The sequence below is a fragment of the Mirounga leonina genome, unplaced genomic scaffold (assembly GCF_011800145.1).
Source record: "Mirounga leonina isolate KUSES-001 unplaced genomic scaffold, KU_Mleo_1.0 Mir_173, whole genome shotgun sequence".
Lineage (NCBI taxonomy): Eukaryota > Metazoa > Chordata > Mammalia > Carnivora > Phocidae > Mirounga > Mirounga leonina.
The window spans coordinates 74,696,703-74,710,989 of NW_023270447.1; the positions used below are offsets into that span (position 1 = coordinate 74,696,703).

Here is a 14,287-nt window from a genome sequence, read left to right on the forward strand (position 1 = left end):
CTCAGAGGTATAATCTCCCCCCAAATCAATTTAGCAAAAACGGTTGCACTGTCGGATTACACATTAAGATTTCAGAGGCTTCATGAATCTAACTCCAGGTTCTTTCCTTTCTCGGGGTGGAGGCTGGGGGGGTAAAAACGAACCCTCCATTTCTCTAGATTCCGAAGGCGTTCACGGCGGTGGATTCTGGGATTTGCAGTCCCGCGAAGAGTTTAGATTCGTGGGCCAATAGAATTCGAGCACAGGCGGTGGTTTCCTGCTGGGACCCCCTTGAATTAGCCAATGAGAAGCGCACGGGTCCTGGTCGCCTGGGAAACCGCGTGACAACAAGATGGCGGCGCCGCGGGACGGCTCCGTGGCGTGCGTGGTGAGTCCCGGCTCAAACCTTTGCGGCCCCGGAGTCCCGCACGCAGGCTGGGGCCCTCGCCCCGAGAGCCGGAGGACCCGGGGGACCCGCGAGCCCCGCGGCCGGGTGGCCCAGCAGGCTTCCGCGTCCTGGGAGCGGCTTCGGGCCCCCGCCTACCGTGGCTACGCGAGGAGGCCGGAGGAGGCGACGCGGCTCCCAGGGAGGGGTTAGGTCGTGACTGAAGTCGCGTCGTGAGCGCTTCCAGCTGGAGAGTGAGGGCTTGAAGGCGTGCAGCCGGCCGGGCCCTGTCGGCGCTGGAGAGCACTGGGGCCTGGCGTGGGTTGTGCGAATAGACCAAGTAGGCGTGCCGGGGGATGAATCAGTCAAGCACAGCCCTGACTTGGGTCCTAAAGATGTAGGGGAATGGGACTCAGCTTTCCTCTCAAAGCCCCGGCCTGAAGGGAAGACAGTCTAACCTTTATGAGTCTCCAGCCTGAGGGGGAAGTCAACAGTTGGCCCCTGGAAGCCCCCATGTGAGGGGAGTTGACGTGGCTCTATCCTCAGCGCCCCCCTTCCCCGTCTCCCCGGGTCTGAGGGAGGAGACACAGTCCCGCGCTCAGGAGTCCCAGACTGATAGGGAGATGCAGTCATCACCCCCAGCGGTCTCTTATCATCCATGGGAAAGTTAACCTGGAGACAGTGTGTTGGATTGGCCTGAAGTGAGACAGGAAACCGGGAGGTCACTTGGCGGCCGTCGTGACAGCCCCAAGGAAGGGCAGGGAGAGCCCCACGAGGATGACCAAAGTGGGTATGGAAGGGAGGAACTGTATGGGAGACACTGCGGAGTTTAATCGGCAAAGTCTGGCGATGGATGGGGTTAAGAGGAGGAAGGAGAGGAAAATTTTGTGGTTGGATGATGGGGTCCCCTAAAGAAGGGGGAAGTGGGAGGAACTTAATCTGAGGGAAGATGTTGGGTTTGGTTTGGGGACCAGGTCCCTTTTTTTTCTGTGATAGCTTTGTTGAGATAGAATTCCCATACTATTCACTTCACCCCTTTGAAATATAAATTTCAACAGTTTTTAGGATATTCATGAAAGTTGTGCAACCATCACCACAATCAATTTAGACATTTTCATCTGTCTAAAAAGAAACTGTACCCTTTAGCAACTACCCCCATTTACCCCCCAACAGCCTCCAGCCCTAGGCAACCACTAATCTATTTTCTGTCTCTAGATTTTCTGTCTGTAGATCATGACCAGGATCATGATTCTGACATTTTATATCAATGGGGTCATAACAATATGTGGTGTTTTGTGACTTTCCCTTAGCATAATATTTTCGAGGTCCATTCATGTGGTGACCTGACTTCCATTTCTTTTTATTGCCATATAATACTCCACGGTAAGGATATACCAGACTTCTTTATCTGTCCGTTAGCTGATGGACATTTGGGTTATTTCATCTTGTGAATAATGCTGCCGTGAACATGTAGACGAGTTTTTGTGTGGACATAAGTTTTCATTTCTCCTGGGTAGATACCCAGGAACAGAATCGCTGAGCCATAAGGTAACCTTTTGAGGAACTGCCAGATGGTTTTCCACAGCTCCCGTGCCATTTTCCATTCCAGCTAAGGTTCCAATTTCCCCACCTCCTCACCAATACCTGTTAATGTCTGTCTTTTTTAAACTAGTTTCTTCTGAGGGGTCGTTATGGTGATAAGAATTTGGAGATTGATTGTGGTGATGGTTTCACAACTCTGAATATACTCAAAACCACTGAATTGTACTCTTTAAAAGGGTTAAGTATGTGAATTAGATCTCAATAAAGCTGTTTTTTTTTTAAAGGTCAATACTGTATGTGTCCATTTATGTAACATTCTTGAAGTAAGAAAACAGGAGTGGTTGCCAGGGGTGGGGGATGGTACGGGTGTGACCAGAAAGGGTTGGCATGAGGGCGATCCTCAGGGTGAGGGAATCTCTGTGGTGATGGAGTAGTTCTTTACCTTGACTACGGTTACCTGGAATGTCCATGTGGGTGACAAAGCATAAAAGGATACACACATGTAGTGTCACTGTTGGGAGCAACTGGGTGAAGGGCACACAAATCCTCTCTGTACTATTTTCCTAATTTCCTGCGAATCTATAATAATTTAAAAATAAAAACTTAAAATATAACTAAAGAACAGACAAAAACAAACAAAAAAAAGAGGAGTTAGCCCAACCAAAGGAAGGGTGCAGGTTGGAGTGGGGACGCCATTCCAGGAGGGGGTTCCAGGCCAGGGGAGCTGCGTGTGCCAAGGCCTGTGCATTTGAGGCCGATCTGGCTCAAGGTGGGGTTGGGGGAGATGGGAGAGTGAGGTCAGGAGACACAGGCAGGGACCTGATCATCTCTGTTACAGAAATTTGGGAATTTCTTTTCTCTGGGCGAGAAGGAGCCATTGGGAGCTTTTAGCTAGGAAGTGACATGTTAGCTTTAGGTTTCCGAAGATCCCTCTGGCTGGAGACTGGCTCAGAGAACCAGGAGGGGCTGTCACACTTGGCCACACAAACCATGAGGATGCCTGGACAAGACAGCAGGGACGGGGACAGACTAGGGGCAGATCGGGAAGGCTCGTGGTGGGGGTGAGGAAACGCAAGGCCTGGGGCATGAGTCCCAAAATCTGAATGAAAACAGAGAAGCTGCCTCCAGGTGGCATGGCTCCCCTTGCTGGGAAGCTTCAGCGGCAGGGGGAGGCCATGCCGTACATTTTCAAAGGGCAGCTGCCTTGGATTTGTCCTCAAAAGACTTGATTCAGGCCCTGATGGCGATCTTTTGGTTCTAGGGTTTCTAGATATTAGCCACATAATATACTTAATTCACTGAATAGAGTAGTGGCCTTTCATTCCATCCCTGATGTACATTCATCTTTCCAGAAGGAAGAGAGAAGGAAGGGAACGAACATGTATGAGTGTCCTTGGTGTATAGTAACAAAAGCCATAACAGCCACATTAAAAAAAATTTTTTTTAAGATTTTATTTAATATATATATTTTTTATTTTTAAGTAATCTCTACACCCAACATGGGGCTCACACTCACAACCCTGAGATCAAGAGTTGCAGGCTCCACCGGATTGAGCCAGCCAGGTGCCCCCACAATTCACTTTTTTTTTTTTTTAAAGATTTTATTTATTTATTTATTTGTCAGAGAGAGAGAGCACAAGCATGGGGAGTGGCAGGCAGGGGGAGAAGCAGACTCCCCACTGAGCAGGGAGCCCGATGCGGGACTTGATCCCAGGACCCTGGGATCATGACCCGAGCTGAAGGCAGATGCCCAACTGACGGAGCCACCCACATGTCCCACACAGTTCACATTTTTATTTTTTATTTATTTTTATTTTTTTAAGATTTTATTTATTTATTTGAGAGAGAGAGAGAGAGAGCACAAGACGGGGGAGGGTCAGAGGGAGAAGCAGACTCCCTGCCGAGCAGGGAGCCCCATGCGGGACTCGATCCCGGGACTCCAGGATCATGACCTGAGCCGAAGGCAGTCGCTTAACCACACAGTTCGCATTTTTAAGTGCTTCCTTTTAGCGTGGCACTGGGCTACGTGCTTTATGAATGTTATCTCTGAATCCCCTTGATAACCCTACCTGTCTGGTACTATCACCAGCCCTACTTTATATCAAAGAAAACCCAGGCACGGGTTAGCCTGGTGGACAGCAGAACCTATGCAGAGCCTGGGCTCTTGACCTCCCTTCCACACGGACTGTGCCTTGGTCGCATCCTTCCCTTGGTTGCCCCTCTGTGGCTCTGAGAGTCCGAGTGACAGCTGGGTTCTTGTAGGAGGGGACGGGACACTTGAGCTTTGTGTCAACCAGCTCCGTGAAGGATGGATAAAAGCCCCAGACCTTCTAGGTAGTCTTGTGTCCTGGCTCTAAGTTGGGAAAGTCCTGGGCTCCTGGCCCACCTCTGTTCCCCCCCCACACACACCCATCGCCCTTGCCCAGCCAGGCCAGGGGCCTCCAGGATCAGAGCAGAGAGTAGGATATCCAGAGGATCAGGCCGACATCAGGCACAGGGATCCTGAGGCCAAGCTGCCTCCAGAAACCTCTACAGGGGCGGTGGGAAGAATTGAGGGCTGCTGCTCCCTGGACAGTGCTCCTTCCTAGGAAAAGAAACCAGGGAAGAGGATGTTTTTCTGGTCCTGAGGCCCTGGGCCCCCTCTCAGCCCGCAAGGACTGACTTCCTTCTTTCTTCTCAGGGAGTCCCTGACAGCTAGAGTCTAGAAGTAGAACTATGAGCTCCCCTTTGGCCTCCCTTGGCAAGACCCGAAGAGTCCCCCTGCAGTCAGAGCCTGTGAATCCAGGGTAAGGAACCCGCCTCTGCTGGGGCGGCGGGGGGGGGGGGGGGGGGGGGGGGGGGGGGGGGGTCTTTGTGTTCACGCCCCTGCCTCCTCTTGGCCCCTGTGGACTAGGAGAATGGCTCCTAGTGTCTCAGGGAAAAAATGAGGAGTCACATAGACTTCCTGACCACTGTATCTTTCTCTGTATAAATTCTTCAGACAGAGAGGCTCCACAGCATGTCCGAGCGAATGCGGGCTTGTGCCCTGTGCCAGGGGGTGGGCTGGGTGGGAGTGGCGCAGCCCCTGGGTACGCACGGTTTGGGTGTCCATTTGCCAACACCGATGGGCCGGCGCCACGTGCTGGGCCCTCAGTAAAGGGAATCCTTTACATCTGTTTTGCGCTTTCATCCTTTTGAAGCTTTTTTTTTACCTCTCTCCTTGCTCTTCTGAACACCGCTTTGAGTCATTTGAAGGCCAGGGAGATCTAGGGCAGCTGGGGTCCCACAGCCATTTCAAAGCAGAGCTGGGGCTGGGCTCCTGGGCCCGGGAGCTCTTGTGTCTTCCACCCAAACCTCTGCCCTTCAGCCCTTCCCCGCCCTTCTCCGCTGGGATGAGGGGACACCTTGAAGCCTGTCCCTTGGCTTGCCCCAGTGCCGAGGATGGGTTTCGGGGAGGAGATAGCCTCGGGAGGCAGAGGCCCGGCCTCCATCTTGTTTAGGCTTGGCTGGGCACCTAGTGCAGAGCCGCTCCCCTGATGACATTCCAGAGGGTCCTAACTTGTCTGTCTTCCTTTTCCTTCCTGCCCGGGTTCCCAGCAGGCGAGGGATAAAAATTTACGGAGATGGTAAGTGCAGGTTCTGGCCTCGTGTCCCCCCCACCTTGTACCTGCGGTGTGTCCCTGGGGTCGTGCCGATGGAGAGAAGGAGCAGGATGGTGCCCTCTGTCAGAATCCCCATGCCTCCCTGAGGACAGGACTTGTGGCAGCTCCCTGATTCAGAGGCCCCGCGCCCTTAGCAGAGATGTCACTGCTAACGTGGGAAGCCCTCCACTCACTGTGGGGTTGGCTGGTGGGTGCCAAGAAGCCATGGGGGTCAGACCCCAGCTCTCCTTCCCCTGACAGCCTCCCCCAGCCCATTACTGCCTTTCCCCCCAGAAGCCCCATCCTCGCTTGGTGGCCCTGCCTCCCGCAGCCTCAGACCTTGGCATCCCAACTCCATTCTCGCTGCCACCATGTGGCCGGCATCGGCTACTCGGGTCCTCCCGGGAGCCAGGCTGGGAGAATTGCAAGAAAGCCTGCTCTGGTTGGATCGTTGCTCCCTGACATCCCACTTGTTCTATCCGCATACACTTGGGGGTACAGAGTATAGGCTGCTTCACCCGGGCCAGAGCCCAGGGTCCCAGTTTCCTCTGGGCCTCAGCCCCAGAGCAGTGACCTGGGCATCCCTGTCTGCAGAAGACGAGGCAGATGTGCTGAATAATGGACTTGGCTCAGAAGAGAGGCTCTCTGTCCCTTCCTGCTATGGCGCTGTAGGTGCCCCTGTGAGGAGACAAGGTGAGAACAGAGGCCTAAAGGGGTCTGGGTCCCCAGCAGCAGGAGAGGGTCTCAGAGAGGGGGCGAGGCCCAGAGAGGCATGGACCGACTCTTGCCTGCTGTGGGTGAGCCCCCGGTCCCCAGACAGCCCTCCTTGCCTGGTCTGTGCTGTCCCCAAAGGGCTGTGGTGACCCCGATCTCAGAGGTGCCCAGATGGGGCTCACCCGGCAGCTTCCCAGAGGAGGGAGGGTGGAACGGGCCTGGGCACTGGGGAGACATGGGCAGGTAGGGTCAGAGTCCGCTGCAAGCCCGGAGGAGCTGGGCATGAGGCTAGAAGGTTCCCCTAGCTGTGATACCTTGGGTAAGCAACAGTCTGTCTCTCTGCATCCCATTTCCTCGTCTGTGAGGTGGGAGGCATTCCTCCACCAAACACCACTCCACGCGACAGGACAGGGAATTGAGGTGGGAAAAGGAGACCAGAAGAGCCTGGCCCCACAGCCTCTGCAGCCCACAGTCAGGCTGTCCTGCAGTGCAGCTGGGGACACTGTTGTTAGCAACCCCAGTAACTAGCTCCTCCCCTTAAGGAGCCGTCCCATGCGCTCTCTGCCTCTCCCCTGGCGTCTGCTCCTCACCCCACTCTCATTGTCTGTCCCCACCGAGGTCACAAACAAGGACTTGCCTGTCCTGTCTCCCTTCGCTACACAGCAGCATTCCACACGGGTCACCGTTCCCTCCTTCTCAGAGCGCCCTGGGCTCTTGGCCACCATGACACTGCTCTCGGATTTCTTCCTGCCTCCCAGGCTCTTGCCTCTCTTTGCTCGCTCCTTCTTTTCCTCCCAGCTTTTCAGTGTGGTGCTCCTCCCCTGGGTTCTCCCCTCCCTGTGCCCCTGCTGCCTCCGTGAGCTCATCCACGCTCTATGCACAGACCGGGTCCAGATGTCTGTATAGCCATTACAAAGCTTTGACTACAAGGCAGAGAAAACCCTCACTCAGCTAGCATGAACGTTGAGGAGGACTTGCTGTCCCGCATAGCACGAAGTCCAGGAGGCAGCTCTAGGGTTGTTCATCCATCCACTCAAAGACGTCATCGAAAGTCCAGGTTTCGGGGCTCGGTCAGTTAAGCGTGTGCCTTTGGTTCAGGTCATGATCTTGGAGTCCTGGGATGAGCCCTGAGTCGGGCTCAGCAGGGAGTCTCCTTGTCCCTCTCCCACTGCCCCTTCCCCCAACTCGTGCTCACTCTCTCTCTCACTCTCTCAAATAAATAAATAAAATCTTAAAAAAAAAGAAAGTTCAGGTTTCTCCATCTTTCCACTGAGCCCTCCTTTGCATGTCGGCCCACATGGCTGTGTGGCGACCCGTGTAGATCCTGCTTCACACACAGGGCAGCCTGCAGGGGGAGGAGAGGGCCCATTCCTCCCTCTGTGTCTCTCTTGGTTTCTTTTCCCCAACTTTTTATTTTGAAGAATTTCTAGCCTATAAAGAAATTAAAATAATCATACAGTGAATACCCATATGTCTGCCATCTAGATGCAACAGTGAGTGACATTTTACCACTAATTTGCTTTCTCTCTGTCCATATACACCTGTGTATGAATGTAACTATATATATATTTTGATGAACCATTTAGAAGTCAATTTCAGATATCATGACATTTCACCTCTGAATGCTTCATTGAGCGTCTCCTCCGAATAAGGAAGCACATGCCCATAGTACAGGGACGGCACCCAAGAATGTGGATGACTCGGTGATGCTCTCGAGCCCCTCTTCTGCGCTCAGATTTCCTATGTTCCAGAATTAGCTCCTAGCTATTGTTTTTCCTGATCTAGGTTCTAATCTGGGTCATGCACTGCATTTGATTGTTACAACTCTAGAACAGTGTTCTTGCCTTCTTAAAAAGTGACACTACTCTTCGAGGAGTCCGAGCCACGTGTCCCTCAGAGAGCCCACATGCAGATCTGGGTGCTTGCTTGTCTTCCGTGCTGACTCGCTCGTCTATCCGCAGTGTTCCCGAAAACTGAGGCACACTGTGGGGACAGCATGAGCTGATATAGGCAAAGTATTTTGGACAGTCTCTATTACCTAGGTGGCAGCTACTATTACTATTCTTCTTTCTGCTTCTGGGGATCCCTGTCCCCCTCCACTGGACCCCCACACTTCAGCCTCTGCTCTAGGCCTGGGCTCCAGGACTTTGTCTGTTTGGCAGACCCCGTGTTCCATGACTCGGAGCTGGTGGCCACCTTGACCAGGAAGATGCGGGATCTGGAGCAGCAAGTGAGGTCTCAGGCTGATGAGCTGCTGTCCAAGGTGGGACCCCGGCGGGGCCAGGGCCAGGGTCTGGTCTGAGGGGTGGAAGGGCCCAGGCTGGGGAGGCCAGTGAGTTTACTACCGCAATAGGCCAGAGCGGGTGGGTTCTAGAACCATCTCTCCCACGGAACCTCCCAGCCCAAGGGCCAGGTATGGCCTGGGGCTGCTCTGGGTCCCTGTGCCCTGAGCAGAGAGGCTAAGGGTCTTCTCTAGAGCTGAGTAAGGCCAGTGGTCCTAGACGAGGTGGCAGCAGTGGCTGCTGGCGCTGGGGTACGTGGGGGTGCTCCCCGCCTCTCCTCGCCACAGTGGCACCACAAGGGCATCTGAGGGATAGGAGCAGTGGCTGCGCCAAAGGGGGGCGAGGGGCAGGGTCTTTAAACTCCCCAGTGCCCCACAGAGGCAAGGAGTTTGGGTCTTCCCATCTGGAAGGGGCTCCCTTATGCTCTGACAACCCCCGGGTCTGCCTGCCCCTCCCTCTCTTGCTGCTGCAGGATCGGAAGATACGGGCCCTGGAGGAAATGGTGCAGACGCTCCAGGAGCACCAGGGTAAGAGGCCCTCGGTGGGCTGGTCAGCCCTCCTGGGGCACCTCCCCTGGGCCGGGGGCCCCTGGGCATCAGGGCTCCGAGAGCATTAAGCCGAGCCCTGTTGTGGGGCCTGGGACAGCCGAGCCCAGAGTGCGGCCACGACACACCAGGACAGTGCCGTCCTCTGGGGGACTGAGTCCCCGGAGTGCGGACACAGCCCAGCCCTGAGCGCCGGGCACGCCATCAAAAGTGTGGAGGACCACAGCCCCCTCAGGAGCCTCAGGGGCATGAGGTTGGGGGGTGGCGGTCTCCTGAGAGTCCGGGCCTCCCCTCTCAAGGTCCCGGGAGAGGCCAAGAGGCAGTTATCAGGGGGACCCCTCGAGTTCTCGAGGGGCAGCTTCTCCAAATGGCCCTGAGGGCAGGGCGGGGGGCAAGGCCGCAGGTGGTCTGGCCACGTCCCTGCTGGCCCCACAGTGCTCGGATCTTTCCCGGCAGGGCCGGTGACGGAGCCCCGGGAGCTGGAGACCACATGCTTGCGGCTCCAGCGGCAGGTCGGCGAGATGGAGGTGAGGGAGGCGGTGGCGCAGGGCTGCCTGCCCCTCAGGACCTGGCTCTCGGCCCCCCTCCCGGGTTTCCCTCCTCAGGACTGACCCAGAGTCGGAAGAGCCAGGGAGGGTCTGGCGCCCTGACCCCGCCGGCCCCTGCCAACCTGCTGGCTCTCGCCGGGAGCCTCTCCGCTCCAGCCACGGGCCTGCCTCTGGTTCTTTGGCCACCTCGAGCTCTTCCCACCTCAGGACCTTGGCCCGTGCTGTTCCCTCTCCCCGAGAAGTATTTTTTCCCCACCTTCCCCTGGCGAGTCTTCACTCATCCTCAGTCTCAAATCGGGGTGGAGGCCCTTTCCAGGGGGCCTCACTCTCCCCCGTGGGACTGTGAGCTCCACAGAGGCAGGGACCACTCTCCTCCTGTTCACTGCTGCACAGCCAGGACCTAGCGTAGCTCCTGGCCGTGTGTGGTCACCAAATGGTCACGGCCGTCCCCTGCCTCTGAACGTGGCGTCTCACTCACCAGGTGCTACCCATTGCCCCCACTGACGTACCCATTCACACAGCAGGACCTGAACTGTGGGGACCGTAGGCTCAAGGGAGGGTCCTGGGCACACAGGCCTCCTCAGTGCCCCCCGCCCCTGGTGACGGTTCCCCCCCCCCACCAGAAGCCCTTCCCTGGGTCTAACCTCCCCTTCTCTGCACAGAGCTGACTTCGAAAGCCCCATCCGGACTTAGGCCACAGAAGCAGCCCCCAAGCCACAGCTGCAGCTGAGGGCGCCCGCCTCCCGGGCCTGTTCTATACCTGGGGCCGCCTGAGCAGCCTGCTGAGGGTGCTGGCAGCCTGGGGGACTTCTCTGAGCGGCTGCCACGGGAGGGGGGGCGTGCCCACAGCTTCAGGGCAGAGGGTGTCGCGGCTCCCTTGTTGGTGGCATTCACACATTGACTACTTCATTTCACTCACACAAAGTATCTCTGTGTGCCAGGCACCCTGCCAGGCACTGAGAGGTAGACGTGGTCCCTGTCCTCGGGGCTGACAGGCTGGAGGGGGACAGAGACATAAACAAGGACACAGATACACAAGGACAGAGCATATGACAAAATATTTAGATATTTAGATGGGTGACAGGATAGAGGCGAGCTGGAGTTTGGGCCACTCTGCGGGGTGGCATCGGGCAGATCTGGAGGATGAGGAGGGGACCCAGGAATGAGGATCAAGGCAGAAGAGATGCCAGGCTCCACGTCCTGCCACACAGACTTGCGCGGACGTGGATGGAGAGCAAGAAGGAGGAGAGGCGGCAAGGACCATCAGGAGGGCTCGTCCATCCGTCGTGCAGGGCTGTATTCTGTCCTCAAGGATAGGAGACCATGGGAAAGTTTGAGAGGCGTGGATGGGGAGTCCGGTGGAAGCGCAGTTTGAGTTGCCGGGGGCGACGGCCAGGGCTTGAGCCGGGAGCTGGAGCAGAGTGGAGGGATTCGAGCCTGCATTGCAGGTGGCACTCAGAGGCCTGACGGGCCATGGCTGAGGCCCAGGTGGAGGGGTTGCCGTTGACTGAGACTGGAGATCTGGAGGGGCAGAGGTTTGGGAGGTGGGGACACGGAGTCATGACCATTAGGGATGAGTTCATGTTGAGATGCCTGTGAGACCTCTAAACATGGACGGCTGGAAATGCAAAAGTGAGACGTCCGAAGGGCTGACGACGGAAACCCGCTGGGTTTGGCACCGGGCAGGCCGTTGGTGGCTGCACCTGAGTAGTTCCAGTCAGTTGTGAGATGGGGGTCGGTTAGAGTGGGTTCAGGAGGGAAAGGGAGTCAAGGAAGCAGCGACAGGAAGTGTAGACAAGTCAGAAGTTTTCCTGTGGCAGAGGGGATGGGAGGCCCAGCCCTAGAGAGGCGGTGTGTGGCTCATCACATCCTCTTGGTCCTGCGCAGCCCGTGTCCCTGCCCCTCCTCCACTCAGGCCAGACCCACTGCCATCAGGGCCGCCTTCAGTGAAGTCCTCCTGGCCCCAGACACTGTGCTTTAAGCACTCGATGTGAATGATCTTAACTGAGTCCTCCTCACACACTTATGGGCTCCAGGAGGTGAAGTGGCTTCCCGCGGTTGCAGCCAGGAAGCAGCCACAACCCCGGGGGTGCATCCCTTCTGCCCAGTGGGCTCTGGGAGCTGAGGCCTGAGGCTGGGGACCGGGAAGCTGCTGGCGGCTCCCTGAGGGGCTGAGCTGACCACGCCCCCCGCATCTGCCCCTCCTCTCCGTCCAGCGGTTCCTTGGTGACTATGGCCTGCAGTGGGTGGGCGAGCCCGTGGACCAGGAGGACTCAGACGACCAGTCAGACTCAGAGGATGGCAAGAGGGACTGGATGACAGCCAAGAAGTTCTGGAAACCAGGTAGAGTCGGGGTCCCTCGGTCCCTCCTACAGAAGGAATTCTCCAACACCACCCTGGGCTAGCAGCTGTCCAGAGGCGATGTCATTCATGCCCCTGACCCAGGAGCAGGGAGGACATCACTGACCACCTGACCTGCCACCGCTTTCTTCCTCTGGTCTTGCCTCAGACCCTCTGCTTGCTCACCTTTCAAAGGCTCCAGAGACCCAGAGATACGAGGTGTAAGAAGACCTCATTTGTCTCAGGCTCTAAAGCTTACAAAATGTTGTCCATCCCAAAGTTTTTAAAGAACGAGTCCTCTGCTTTGGAAGCTGCCTTCAGTGCCAGGCTCGATCCCCTCTTTGCGTTCCTTTTTTAGCCTTGCTTGTAGCCAGGCCATTGACCTCTCCCTCTTTCTCTGGGACTCCTCCATTCTTTATTCTGAACTTGACTGCTCAGATCCAGAGGAATGCACCCCACAGATGAGGGGCCCTAGAACTGGCCGTTTCTGAAAGCCAGGTCCATTCTCTTCAAAGAATGGAGGTGATTGCCCAGAAGGTACTTCACCAGGCTCTGGAGTCAGTCAGACCTGGGTCCTCATCTCCATTCTACTGCCCGTTCCAGGTGGGACTTGGGCACGTGACTTCTGTTCTCTGAGCCTCTCGTCCCCATCAGTAAACGGGGGTGTGCTCTTCCTTGCAGAGTTGAAGGAGTCCGCGGGGTCAACGCGGAGCACCTGGCACTGACCTTGCATGTCATCAGCCCCACAAGTAGGGGCTTTTCTTGTCCCCTGTCGCAGCCTCACGGGAGCATGGATGAGCATGGCTCCCGAGGGGAGTGTTTGGAAAATGACAATACCGTCTTGATTTCATAAGTTTCAAAACATGAGAGTCCTGCCTCCCATTCAGGCCTGACCTTTGGCCAGATCCCCCCAGATCTCAGGGCATGACTCCCTCACTGCTTTGCTCTAAAAACATCACTTCCCACTTTACACCACTTGCAGCTTTCAAAACGTTTTCATGCACAGCCTTGACACAGACCAGGGGTTGTTCCATTTTATAGATGGGAGAACTGAGGCACTTAAGAAGTTTGGAGACTGTTGAGTGAAGGGGGCAAGACTTAAGGCGGAGAGCCCCTTTAGGAGGTGGTTCCAGTCATCCAGGCAGGAGATGAGATGATGTCCAGCGGAAGGGTGATCCTGGCGGGCACCGCGAGGAAGGGCAGGGCAGATTTAGGAGGTGGAGTCCGTGGTCTCGGTGACTGTGCATCAGGCAGCAGACAGGAGGAGTCAGGGATGGCCCTGGGACACCCCGTCCCGGGTGGGAGGTGGAGCCCTGAAAGGTGACGTGCTCTAAGAATGTTCCAGGGTCTAGCGCCAGAGGTCTGGTGCCACTGCCGGCCGGAGGGCAACCTTGCTCCTGGCCGGAGGGGTGGGTGCCGCCCGGCCCCTTTGGGGATCAGCCCAGATAGCTGGTTTCCGGACCTGGCTCTGTGGCTCCTACCCTCTCCCTGCCGAAAACAGAGCAGCCCTCGTTCTGCTTGGGTTGTTTGTTTACGCTCAGAGTAAGTGGGCTCTGAAGCCAAGTGCTTCAGAGCTAAAGTAACTTGTGAAAACCACTTGGCCACACGCTCCCTCTGTGCATCCTTCTCCTCTTGCTTTCCACCTTGGGGGGCCCCAATTTAGCCCTTCTGCCAGCTGAAGAACATGCTCTTCATTTCCAGCAGCTTTTCCTCCTGGCACCCCTCTCTTGGCTTCTCCCTCCTCCCCCCGCCCTTTGTCCCCAGGTGCCAGGCTGCTGCTGCCCCAAGGGCCCCCCGGTGCACACAGCCCGCCTCTTGCTGGCCCTGATCCCCTGGTGCATTTCTCTGGCCCCCCCCCCCCCCCCCGCCCCCTCCCCCCGCCCCGGCGGAGACCGCTGCCCGCGGGGCCCCAGGTGGCCGTGGGCGGTGGGCGGGGCACCTGCATGGGGCTCACCGGCCTAGAGCCAGGACTCTTGCCTTGGGGAGGAGGGTTCTCTGGCCCATGGAAGGGACCCAGCAAAGGGGAAGCCTTGTAAGGACTTGGCCTCAGGCTGGTTCATTCACCCCGCCCCACCCTCCCCACCAGTTAACTGAGCATGAAATAGGATGCCAGGTGCTTCAGGGTATGCGGAGACTTGAAAAGGACAGTCCTGCTCTGGTGCACCCCATTGCCAGGTGTTGAGCCTCAAGGCTGAGAGCTCCTTGCTCCCCCTTCATTAACCCCTCTGAGCTCCCCACTCTCACTCATCTCTGTCCTCTCTGAGCTCCTCCTCCCCCTTCCCTGCCCCCTGTGAACTCTTCCTCCTCCTCCCCATCCCCTCTGAGCTCCTCC

The 14,287-nt window shown here is 56.6% G+C and overlaps 1 protein-coding gene across 5 annotated transcripts in view; it reads left to right on the forward strand.

Annotated features, from left to right (window-relative positions):
* The first annotated feature begins 290 nt into the window (after positions 1-290).
* The window catches only part of UBXN11 (UBX domain protein 11), a 21,741-nt gene continuing 7,744 nt past the window's right edge, over positions 291-14,287 (forward strand). For 3 of the 5 annotated variants that reach the window (XR_004681759.1, XM_035019417.1, XM_035019419.1), the window contains exons 1-8: positions 291-367; positions 4,587-4,692; positions 5,483-5,511; positions 6,121-6,219; positions 8,403-8,503; positions 8,995-9,049; positions 9,524-9,594; positions 11,832-11,958. Coding sequence is in view for 4 of the 5 variants with exons in the window: in XM_035019417.1 (XP_034875308.1) it covers positions 4,622-4,692; positions 5,483-5,511; positions 6,121-6,219; positions 8,403-8,503; positions 8,995-9,049; positions 9,524-9,594; positions 11,832-11,958 (553 nt within the window). In the remaining variant the exon portion in view is untranslated. Of the gene's footprint in view, positions 368-4,586; positions 4,693-5,482; positions 5,512-6,120; positions 6,220-8,402; positions 8,504-8,994; positions 9,050-9,523; positions 9,595-11,831; positions 11,959-14,287 lie in introns of those variants that run through there. The other 2 variants (XM_035019418.1, XM_035019420.1) reach the window with 2 other exon arrangements.